Below are 11,782 nucleotides of genomic sequence, written 5' to 3' on the forward strand. Positions count from 1 at the left end.
ACACACACACACACACACACACACACACACACACACACACACACACACACACACACACACACACACACACAGGACCGTACCCAGCATGCCACTGTAATCTGGTCTCCCAATCCCGACGTTCTGTGCATAAACACGCTCTCTCACGCACACAATCAGAGCCACGAACACAAAGAGGAACCAGCTAAATCCATCTTTCACATTCAGTATACTGGCATGTGACCTCAAAGTGATCAAAGTCCAACCAGGGTCTCAGACTGAAACAAGCTGCAGGCCCAAAGCAGCATTGCTCACACAGATACCAACCTGAAAACATGACTGTTACTGCTGGCATACTAATCTGAGACTAGGAAACAGTTTTCTTACAGCAAGATGATCTGAAAAGCATGAGAAGACTGTAAAACATGGCTTAAAGAGGAGAGGAGAGGAGAGGAGAGAGGAGAGGAGAGGAGAGGAGAGGAGAGGAGAGGAGAGAAGAGGAGAGGAGAGAAGAGAAGAGAAGAGAAGAGAAGAGAAGAGAGCTTACCTTCCTCCTCCTTTGTTACTTTTCTCTGATACAAACACACTTCTTTCTCTCAATTTCCAAGACTTTTCTTTGCAGAAGCTGCGCGCACACACACACACACACACACATACACACACACACACAGAGTCAGGCACACTTTGATGTGATCGGCCACCCCGATAGCAGACCAGAGCTGACTCACTAAGCCTGTAACAAAGTTTGGTGTGCAGCGACCAAGACCGGGTGGACAAGGAGGCAAAGAGAAGAACTGAGGGGGCAGAAAGAGAAGGGAAAAAGTGGGACAACTGAGTGAAGTTTAACCACTTACAATTCAAGTTTAGCTTCAGCTCACCCCGCCTACACCCAGGACTCTTTCATGGGGACACACACTCACACACCTTTTCTGGGTGGGAGAGGCACTGAACTGGATTTTGGGACGCCCTGTTTTCTGTCTCTTGTTCCGTCTGGTCACTGCTGCAAAGCTGCTGGACTGGCAGGCGGGCCCAACTTAACCCCTTTTGGCTACTTTGTCTTATTTCTTTCATATCCTCACAGAAGCACCTACCAACAGCTGCCACTTACAACCAGGTGACTGCCTCCAGGCTCATGTGTGTAGACGAAAGATACACTAATCACACTTCTCTTTGTTGGTTCTAAATTCTGATTATTGTAAAACGGTGGCATGCCATTAATAATTATGAACCAATTTAGGGTGTTTCCAATAACTATTTATTCCTGTTATAATTTTTATTTTGAATGAATTGAAAAAGTAACTGTGTGCCTATAATAATATGTTTCTAATATAGGAAAATGTTATTTTCTCCAAAAATATTACCAGGCTAAAGAGATTTCTCTTTATGAATCTGGAAAACCATAAATAATATTCTACAGATTACTGGGTGACAATATTTACACAAATACCACCCCAAAAAAAATTGAAACACATTTAATTTATAAAACAGCTTTCGTTTTCTTTTCCAATGCTTCAAAATATTACTGTTTTCTCTACAAGAAAACTGCAACAGTGTTCAAATATATTTGTGGTAAAAAAAATCTTAAAATGTAACTTTCATTACAATGATTTGTTTATTTAATGGTAACTAACTATATTCATGGCAAATTACAGTTATACCTAAACTATTAAATCTTTACCACATATAAATATTTGAATTTAAATATACATCTGTTTAAGTGGTACCCACATCAAAAAGCTCAGCTCAAGTGTTAATGAGTAGGAAAATGAGCTGCAAGAATACCACGTGTTTTTTAGTCATTTACTATAACAGTAACTACGAGTCAAACCCATTAGAGTCAGTGTAAATTAGTGTTTAGCACCAGCATGTACATAAACCAGGAATAAAAGGGTATTTTTGAGTTTCGGATTGAACTGTAATCGATCACATTGATCAAACTGAAAATAGGCTGATTCTGGTCACCAGCTGAGCATTCCTAGGCTTTCCTAAATGCAGTTTCTTCAAGTTTAGTTTATCCATGCAGAAACACTGAAAATGAACCAAAATATTGGTAAATATGGTTTGCATGTGGTGCTGTAACGCTGCTACAAAAATGCACCAAAAACAGGAAACAAGCCATGGAGCATGTGCACAAAACTGACACACTGGGTGTGAAATGTAAACAACACAAGAATGACCAATGATGAACCAAATGATACAACCAATGATGGTTGTAGGTTAGATCAGAGGACACGTGGACAGTAGGGCTGGGTATTGTTAACAACCTCACAATTCAATTAGATTTCAATTTTCTGGGTCATAAATCAATTCAATTTGATATCGCTTTAAATGCTTCACTACGTATTTCATAAAAAAAACGTGTACAAATATTTCATTAGAGACTCTGTGGATATTTTTTAGATATTTATATATTTGGTCATGTAAACAGAAATGGTATACATGCACATTTTTGAGAAATAAAATATCTGAAAATAAAGCAGTAGCACAATAATAATGGCTCTACATATGGAGTACAAACATAAAATCATGACAAACATGAAATTGTGACAAAGGGATTTAACTGAATCATAAGAGGAAAAAAAATATTGCAATGCATTGATGAATCAATATTTTTACCCACCTCTTGTGGACAGCTCCTTAGAGTCTGATTATTTGCTAAACATACCTGACTCTGAACAAAAGAAGGTTAGGTGGTTAAAGAACAGGACTGTGTGCCAGTACCAGTGAGGCAGGACCAGGGAGGAAGAGGAGGAACAGATTCAATTTTCTAGGTGAGAAGAAGAGACTAAGTGTAGTGAATGTGATTTGTTGATGGTGCAGAGATGGGTTTTAGGCATTCAAATAATATTAGTCACTGCTGTGCAAACCTGTCACCAAAACACACTTACAAATTTAAACACCTAACATGACCCCAAAAATGAAAAAGCATAAATCACTGCTGAAGCACTAGCTTATAAACATTAAAGGTTATTGTAATCATAAAAAAAAGACTTTAAACAAGCCATAGCTGAGTAAAATAAAATTGCCTCTACTCTCTCGGGATAAATGTTCTGGTGAAACAAATCCTCAAAAGAAGAATGTAGTCACCATGAAATTTTGCTTTGAAACAGTACTAAAGCCGCTCTGACAGACAAAAAAGGCAGGAGGGAGAATCTGAACTGTGTCCAAATGTCACACTGCATGTTGTCTGTACACAATGTACAACCTAATCTGAATACTGTATGTAGCTTACTGCAGTTAGCACACAAAACACTAATGTTACATATATGACGTGTTAATTTTAGAAAATTGTTCTTAACAATAAGTGTATGACCAATTTTATCATCACATCTGTGATCAGTGTTGTCATTTCATTTTAATGGGTTTTAATGGGTGAATAAAATTAATTGGGGGTACCTGAAAAGTGAATTTTAATAAACATGTATTGGCATAGATTCATTTAAAGAATCTGGACTATTTAATCATTGTGGGAATATTTTGAAATTTTACCCAAATGCAAAAGAGAAACCCTTTAAACAGACTTGTATTTGATATTAAATAGAAATGGCGCTAGTCTAAGGCTCTCCACTGGAATTCAACGTGACATTAAAAGCAACTGGTCACAATTATTTGTGAAACTACTGATCATCAACATAAATAAAAAAAAACCAGCTTTAACTATGAAGTTCACTTTAATGCCATATTCTATCATACCTAAATTTATTTGTGTGTGTGTGTGTGTGTGTTAGCACAAAAAAATAAGCAGATTTTAAAAAGTTGCAGCCACATGAATGTATCAGATTAGATATTTCTCAAGATTTTGTCCTTGAAACAAAATGTTTTAAGACACTTGCAGCGTTTGAATGAAAGACTAAATAACAAAATCTTACAGCATTATCAAAAATACCAGGTTATTTCGTAAGACATCATATATTGTTTCAAAGATAACTCAAAAATCTAAAAATTGTGCATTTCTTTGGCACTTTTAAAGCAGATTACAACACATTTTTCACACACGTACTCATTGCGACAAAACGACAGTGAAAAATGACAGTGGTTATTTAAAAAGTGCTCAAGCATTTCACTTCGATGCACAAACAAATCTTGGTTGGGATAAATTTATAGCCAACTTGCCTTTACAAATGATTTTTTTTCCTTAATCAGGTCAGGGTGAAGACACAATAAACCCAAGAACAGCTTTAAATTAGTCGGTAGTAAAGAATTGGGCACAGTTCAAGACTACTGAGGCCCGTCCCTTAATTTCCTTGCCTTTCTGTTCTTTTCTTTTTTTCGTCAAAGCCCTCCCCCATTGCTCTGACTTTAAGTCTCCTTCCACACCACACCCATGACCCCCAATGTGCAGACATGAGGTCAAGCTCCAAAGATCACAGAGAGGAGCCAGACGAAAGACAGAGACCTAAAATCCTTCTTTCCTCCCAAAACCAGGCCAAAAACCTCAAGCCATCCCACCAGCTCCAGAAGCCCCCACCACCCTTCGCCCGGCTGTGTGTAAAAGAGGCAGTGAGCACTCTTGCAGAAACATCAGCCCAGGGAAATTCAAATGAGGACGAAATGGTGAGGGAGACACAGAGAAAGGGAGAGCGGGGGGCACAATAGTGAGAAAATAGGATAAAAGAATGAGATGGGAGAGTGTTAGGTAGGAGGGAGGAGGAGGGAGAGCTGAAGAGGAGCTGCAGAGTATGCTGAGGCTGCAGGATAAGATAATGTGTAGATCTGAAGAGATTTGCAGGGAACATTTTTATTCCATTTCTGATTACTCCCATCTCTTCCTGCCTGCCCCTCCCTCCTCTCCTGTGTTTGTTTGTTTTTGGCATTAACGTTACGACTGTTGGTCTCTACGTAGATGTACACATGCATGCTGATTAGACCTGGAATATTTTAGAAACACAAGTATTCACACACAGACACAGAGGCGCACGCACACACACACACGCGTTAATGCACACAGGCATACTTAAAGATGCACCAGAGAGGAGGGCGGCTGGGCAGACAGTGCCAGAAATGCTAAGAGCTTACAAGTTTGTAAACATGCCGACACAGATGGTGCACATACAAACATGCAATCACAGATTGTTCACCGGCAGGATATTGCTGTATCTGCTTCTTATCACTGCGCAGCAGGTAGAATAAGTGTTCTGAATTATTTGGGTCAAAAAAAAAAAATATATATATATATATATATATATATATTCACCTGTTTAATTTTCTTGGTATTTAAATACACAAAAACTCATCAAAACAAACATAGCACAGACAGTAGACACAGAAACAAATACACACCTGCGCTGCTGACAGAACCTCCTTCCAGGTTGAGTGAGATGGACTGGTCTCCATCCTGCATCCCCTGACCGAGCAGCATCCAGTTTTCTAGACCGTCTGAATCTGATGAGTCCGACTCTAATGTGGATTCTGAATCAGCTGAGCTGCAGGAAACCACGGTCACTGGCACATCGGAGCTTCTTTTTCTCTTTTGTATTTCCTATGTAACAAAACAAATGTGTTTTAGGTCAAAACTGTTTTCACTTGTTTCCTTAATGAAACTGACCAAACCGAACTTCAAGTCAAAAGTGACAAAACACAAGTCATCTAACTGAACTAAAATGTTTGTCTTATAGGTTTTTTTGTTGTATTGCTGTATGCTCTTCAGCTCTAGGTAATCACATCTCACTGGGCCGTGACTGTAGGAGGCTCACGTGTGTGAAAATTCTGAGGAAATGCGTGAAATTTTCATTGTAGCCACTCTGAAACCTGCGTGTTTTCAACCAAATGACTGCAAGATGTACGGCCTTGTTCCCACACCAACTCTGATTACTTTGAGAGAAAATTTGTCGCCCAAATTTTCAGAACATGTTCAAAACTCAAGCAATGGGAGTGCACACCAATGCAACACGGGAGAAAACTATTTACCACTAAGAATGTCACAAGGCATTTTGGACTTCCTCAAAGATTTACCAACTAGTCACAACCAGAAGACACCACCTTTAGCATCAGGCATTTAGCTAGAGCGTGGTTCTGCTTTACAATGCCCTCTATCAGCTGGTGACGTCTCAGGATTTCTATCAGTAACTTTTATTTTTACCCCCTCCATACATTTCGTAAGCTTCCTAAGCATCAGACAGAATTTATTTTATGAAGCCAGAGGAAGACACGTGAAGAATAAACTGTGCTGGCTTGGATAGAGGGGGTGGGTAGCAATATTACAGTAGCTGGTGTGTTGTTTTCACAATTAATGATCCGTTGGTAACTTTTTTTACCTCGTAAATTCTGTAAGCTTGTGTAAGGTTCGTAAAGTATCGACGACCTTCTCCAAAATTCTACCGAAAAATCTGTTCAGCATCAACATTCATTAAACTCAGATGAGCCTCTGGATGTACATGTAAGCTGGAAAAAGCAGACACCAGTGCAATAACCTGAAAGTAAAAAAAACCCTGGTATATTACAAAGATGGATGAACAGAAAGACTGGCACAGTCTGACCTTAATAAGAAATTCTGCCCAAAATTTTATTTGGCAACTTATCTGAAGGCCTACAGTCTGTCTAAGTTTAATTTTCTTTTGAAAAAAAAATTTAAGAGCTCATAAAACTTATGTTGATGTCTATAGGAAGTATAAAAAAAAGTTCAAAGCATGCCTGTTTCAGAACATAGAATAAATTAAAATCACATTATGTGGCTGCTTTTAGTGTTTCAAAGAAAGTCAGGAAAAAAGGCAAATAAACTTTGTTTTTTCATGATTAACATATTTAAATCTAAACTTAGAGGTTGTAATTCTTATAGTCTGTCATCTACCTGTTGTGCCGGTGTTGAAGTCAGCAGCTTGTGTGAGCCTTGACCCTTGAGTGAACAGACCCCATCATCATCATCAGAGGACTCATCAGAGATGGAGATGCAATCAGGGCTGGAATCGATCACAATAACCTCTTCACAACACAGTGAGGATAATCTCTGATCTTTGGAGTCAGTTTTCTTCTTAATCTTCTGTTTCTTGACTTTCTTCTTCTTTTTGGTTGGCTGGAGGCTGTCATCATTAGATGATGAAAGCTTATTGTCATTTTTTAAAGGCAGATTACTGTCACCACTTCCAGTCGTTCCTAGCATCTCATGTTGCTGGTTATCCAGACCCAAACGGTCATTCTCCTTCTCTTCATCATCCCCCTGCTCCTCCATCTCTGCAGCATTGGAGGAGTAGTGGAGCTGGCTGTAGAGGTGAAACTCCATTTCACTGTTGACCTCTGACCCTTCCGAGTCTCCATCCTGATAGAGCTCATCCTCCAACTCTTCGCGGATGTGGTCGGCACTATACATTCCCTTCGAAAAAGGTTTAAAACATAAACATGACCCACAAAAACACTCCTAAATGGGGAGTCAGCAGCACCCTGCTGCTAAAATTTGCTGCAAAGACAAAAACACAAAAAACAAACATATTAAAGCAACCAGAGTGAACAAAATATTATCATGTTGCGTATCTCAATGGAATCCACTTAGAAAATTAAATTAATCTTTACCAAACATTTAATATACGCACTATTTTATAATAGTCTTGGCACTTTGTCATGTTTGATTGAACTCCTCAAATTAAAATGGTAAACTGGACTCTGTCGGACCAAGTTACAATTATTTATCCCCCCCACACAGAACATGAGGACTGATCTGTCTTTGGTCAGATTACCTTAGACATTTGTTCAGTTAATGGAGGGTCTCAGTTTGGCACAAGTTCAACACACAGAAAGTAAGTGTTTTCCCACAGTGTCTGTTATGTGTAAACATACACAAAAGACAACAAACAGTGAGAAAACTGTGGTGACACTGACAGGATTATGAAGTCAGATAAAGTGGGAAAAATATTTTGACAAAGATGTTATAATACCACAGAATAAAACAGAAAAAAAATCCCATCAGCTGTTTAATAAATGTTTCAATTTATTTAATCTCAGAGGCTTCTACACAAACACGTTCAGTTTTAAAATAAGATTTATTTTGTTGAGTAATGATGGAGCTATCTGTTTTGGTCAAACCGTGAAAAACCTTGAAAACTTGTTGTTAATCTTCTCAGGCGATATTGTGCGACGTCATGCTCAGTATGTGCTATAAATGAACCTCAGCTACTACCAGATCAAATTTTAGCTCAATGCTAATTAAACTGACTGAGCTAGTCATTTTGTGTTGGCTAATGTTTATTAGCTGTAGCAAACATCCCGAAATGAAGTGACTGTTGTAGATGTACATTCAATGATTTTTCCTGTAAAGTTAATTTGTCCAGAGGGTCACAAGTTATTTTGCTAACAGACAATCTTGATAAATTGAACTTGTAACATGATTTACCAAGAAGTCTTCTCTAGTTATATTATTCTCATAAGTATTTCTCAGTCAAAAGAAGTGAAATGGACTCAAGCCAACATCAATTACAAGATCTTCTCTTCTTGTTCTGAAAAGCAGAAGGTTGAGAGAGCATGAATCATCTGCACTAAGACTTGAACCTGTAGTCTTTTCAATCAAGACTGTGCTGATAGGAAAGCGCAGATCAACGTTTATCACCTGTCAGGTTCCGATTTCAACCAACTTTTAAAACAAAACTCACATCCAGCTCAGAACAACTGTGTCTGGAGCTGTTAAGTCTTCTACTCACTGCACTCTATGAAACACTGTGTTGTTAATTTTCTAAATCCCCGTCGCTGACACTCGCACTCTCACACACACAGAGATACACAGAGGACGTGGAAGGGGCATCGGCCCATTGCTCTGTCCAGTCCTGCGTGTCTGTGCCATGATGGCTGGAGATGATTGGCCCCCAGGCCGTGCACGCTGCATAAACGCCACGCTACATGGTCACAAGCCGGCCACCAGGGATTAGAGGGACAGAAAGTCGAGTCTTACCGCCTGGTAAGGAGCAACAGTCCTGTGTTGAAAGTACAGCAGCGTACAGGAACAGGGAGATGACAAATGACCAATGGTATTTTACTGTGGTGGGATTTAATGTGGTGCACTTAAAGCTCCAGAACAGTCACGGTCCATCAACAATGGTGACTGATTTTACTTAATCTGCCTAATTAAAGCTCTGACTACTCAGCTCAGGACTACCTAGACTCTACATGTTTAAGACTGCTGCTTTGCTGCTTTTTGCTGAGAGGGGTTTTCTCACATTTTTACGTCATAGAAAAAATATCATAGGTTTAAATTATAGACAGTGTTGGCTGAATTCCCTTTAGCTGTATAGGTACTACATAATGACACATTAAGTCTAGTTTGAAAGCTTCAATGGAAATATGTAAAATTAATTTATCAAGTCCAATGATTCTGCCACTGACATTTTTATTCACAGGCCTAAGATATAATTTACAATCATGAAAACTGACAAAAATGGCTTTCCACCTCCATCCGTAGCTTATGTGACTCCTTTTACTGGTCAAATTTCTCCCTGTCGCTGTTTTAAAAGTGCAAAAACAACATTTAGTAACTGATGTGAATGCATAAAACTAAGGGTGTATACACAGCTGACACATTTGGTCCGCTTTAAATGGACCAGTTTGTTTTCCTTGTTGGTCCGTATGTTTTATGTGGGTGTGAATACACTCATGCGAACCCTGGTGCAGATCAAACAACCAGACCGAGACCCATTTTTGAGGTGGTCTCGGTCCGCTTCCAAGCGAACTCTGGTGTGAATACAGACCAGCCTCGAACCGAACAAACTACAAGAAACATGCACCTTTTTGGACTTCACAAGCCACCGTTGCTAAGCTAAGACTGCGCTGCAAAATATGAGCCATTGTGGATCAGGGAACGTGGAGCATCTTGTCTCATTTAGGTTGCGGGACGCATTTGACTTACACCGTCCCAAAATTATAAGTATATCATTGTAAAACTGTCACTGAATGAGCTGCCTTTGATTTCTTAATAGTCAGTTGCGTCTATTGTGGCTTTAAATTATAGTCCGCTTGCAAAAAGCACAATGCGAATGCAAACTGCACCAAATAGAAAAAATTAAATTAAATAAAGTCCGTTATTTGGTTCAGATCAAACAAGTGGACCAAAAGACTTTCCTGGTATGAAATTACCCTAAAAGTTTAAATAAACTGTCACTCACCATAAAATGTATAATGTGTCACTGTAAATGTACCGGGAGAATACATAATATTTCAGAAAATGGTAATCAATTTTGCACATACTCCCTTTGAAAAAAAAATTAGTTTGCTGTAAATAATCAGCTGGACTGCACTGAGCAGACACAATTAAGCATTCTGCACCAAAACTTTCCAATTGGTTTTGTGAAAATTGCAATGTTATTTTGGACATTTACAAACTCTTTATTGTAACAGCCACTGCAAACATCTGACATACAAAAAATGTAAAACTTAATTTGGATTTCATGGGGACTTAAATGGACTGTGAGGAAACAAACACTGGAGCTAATAACAACAGAGACCTAATAACCCATTAATATTATAATAAAGTCATTGTGATAGTTTTGTGTGAACTATTAAAGCTGACATTTTTAATACTATTTCTACCGATATATCACTAGATTGTTAGTAGCTGCATCAGTACACAATAAATTCAATAAAAAAAGTTTTACACAGTTGAAATAATCCATGTTAACATAAACTGGTTTATGAAATCTATACTGAGATCATCTTTCATTTGAAACAATTCAAAAATATAGGTATTCAATAAACAATCCAAATTTTAACTAAAGTCACACTATGGCATCTAGCATGGACCTATGCCTATTGAAATTTTTCAAATAGTAATAAATAACTCAACTTCATAATAACTACATTTAAAAACATCTGAATTTCTCCTTGATAGCTGGTTTGACACAGGATGTTACTTGTCCAAACACCAAGTGAAAATTAATGTAATAAATAATCTAGGGGTACTTTTAACTAATATGCATATTCAAGAGAATGCAAACTATAAAGCAACGGATCTATTTCAGTAAACAGAGTGAACTACAACAGCACGCAAAACGAAATAAATCTGTTGCGAGAAGTAGCTCTGAACTAGACTGTTGTTAGCATCGAAGGGCTAACGAGCTAGCAGACTGAAGTACCCACACAATTGCTCTTTATGAAACAGCTGATGAGTGTTTTAAATGCACCTCGCCATGAAACACATACAACGGAGACTCTACCGCTGAAAAATAAACCTGGCTTTATTTCTACAGCTCGGCTAATAACCTTAGCACATGGGACTGCTGTCTCTGTACACGTGTCTTCAAGTTAGCCGGTCGGATGGATGTAAACAATGAGAGACTTTAAGCTCTAACACAGAGAGAAGAAAAGAAAAAAACGTGGAGCTGAAGTACCGGAGCTCAAAGCAACGTCTTTGTATGTTTTATATTTGAAGTCATTATGCACAAACTTACCTATACCAGTAAGCTAGAGACTTCACATCTGCTGCTTACCTGTTTTCAAGAAGGCAAACAACTTCCGGGTTTATCCCACCAAAATAAGATGACCGACAGAAGCGTTTCCCTGCGTCCGACCAAAAGCGTGAGTCTGAACTCACTTTAGCTTTCAGAATTCTAGAAAGGTCTTTTCATTTTAAAAACATTAAAAAAAAAATCTGAAAACAGTTGTTTAAAAAGATATATATAATATCATGGTATTTTGAGACAGATGTGCTATGTGTTGTTTTTGTGTAATTTAAAAGTGCTGTGAAATAAAATATCAATAATATCACTAGTTTTGGTTTGTTTAAATTACTTTTTTTAATGTACATTAATATGTCAATGATAATAAATCTGAGTAGTAAACATACCAACAATCACAAGATATTTTGGCAACATCAAAAATCATTTTCTTCATGGTC

The 11,782-nt window shown here is 38.1% G+C and overlaps 1 protein-coding gene across 2 annotated transcripts in view; it reads right to left on the reverse strand.

Annotated features, from left to right (window-relative positions):
- The window catches only part of zcchc7 (zinc finger, CCHC domain containing 7), a 31,360-nt gene extending 19,910 nt beyond the window's left edge, over positions 1-11,450 (reverse strand). Inside the window, exons 1-3 of one of the 2 annotated variants that reach the window (XM_014013264.1) lie at positions 11,376-11,450; positions 6,764-7,366; positions 5,257-5,455 (exon numbers count right to left, since the gene is read on the reverse strand). In XM_014013264.1, coding sequence (XP_013868718.1) covers positions 5,257-5,455; positions 6,764-7,279 — 715 coding nt within the window. In that variant the 5' untranslated portion in view covers positions 7,280-7,366; positions 11,376-11,450. Of the gene's footprint in view, positions 1-5,256; positions 5,456-6,763; positions 7,367-11,336 lie in introns of both variants that reach the window. The other variant, XM_014013262.1, reaches the window with a different exon arrangement.
- Between the last annotated feature and the right edge of the window lie 332 nt (positions 11,451-11,782).

Source organism: Austrofundulus limnaeus, unplaced genomic scaffold, assembly GCF_001266775.1.
Source record: "Austrofundulus limnaeus strain Quisiro unplaced genomic scaffold, Austrofundulus_limnaeus-1.0 Scaffold99, whole genome shotgun sequence".
Lineage (NCBI taxonomy): Eukaryota > Metazoa > Chordata > Actinopteri > Cyprinodontiformes > Rivulidae > Austrofundulus > Austrofundulus limnaeus.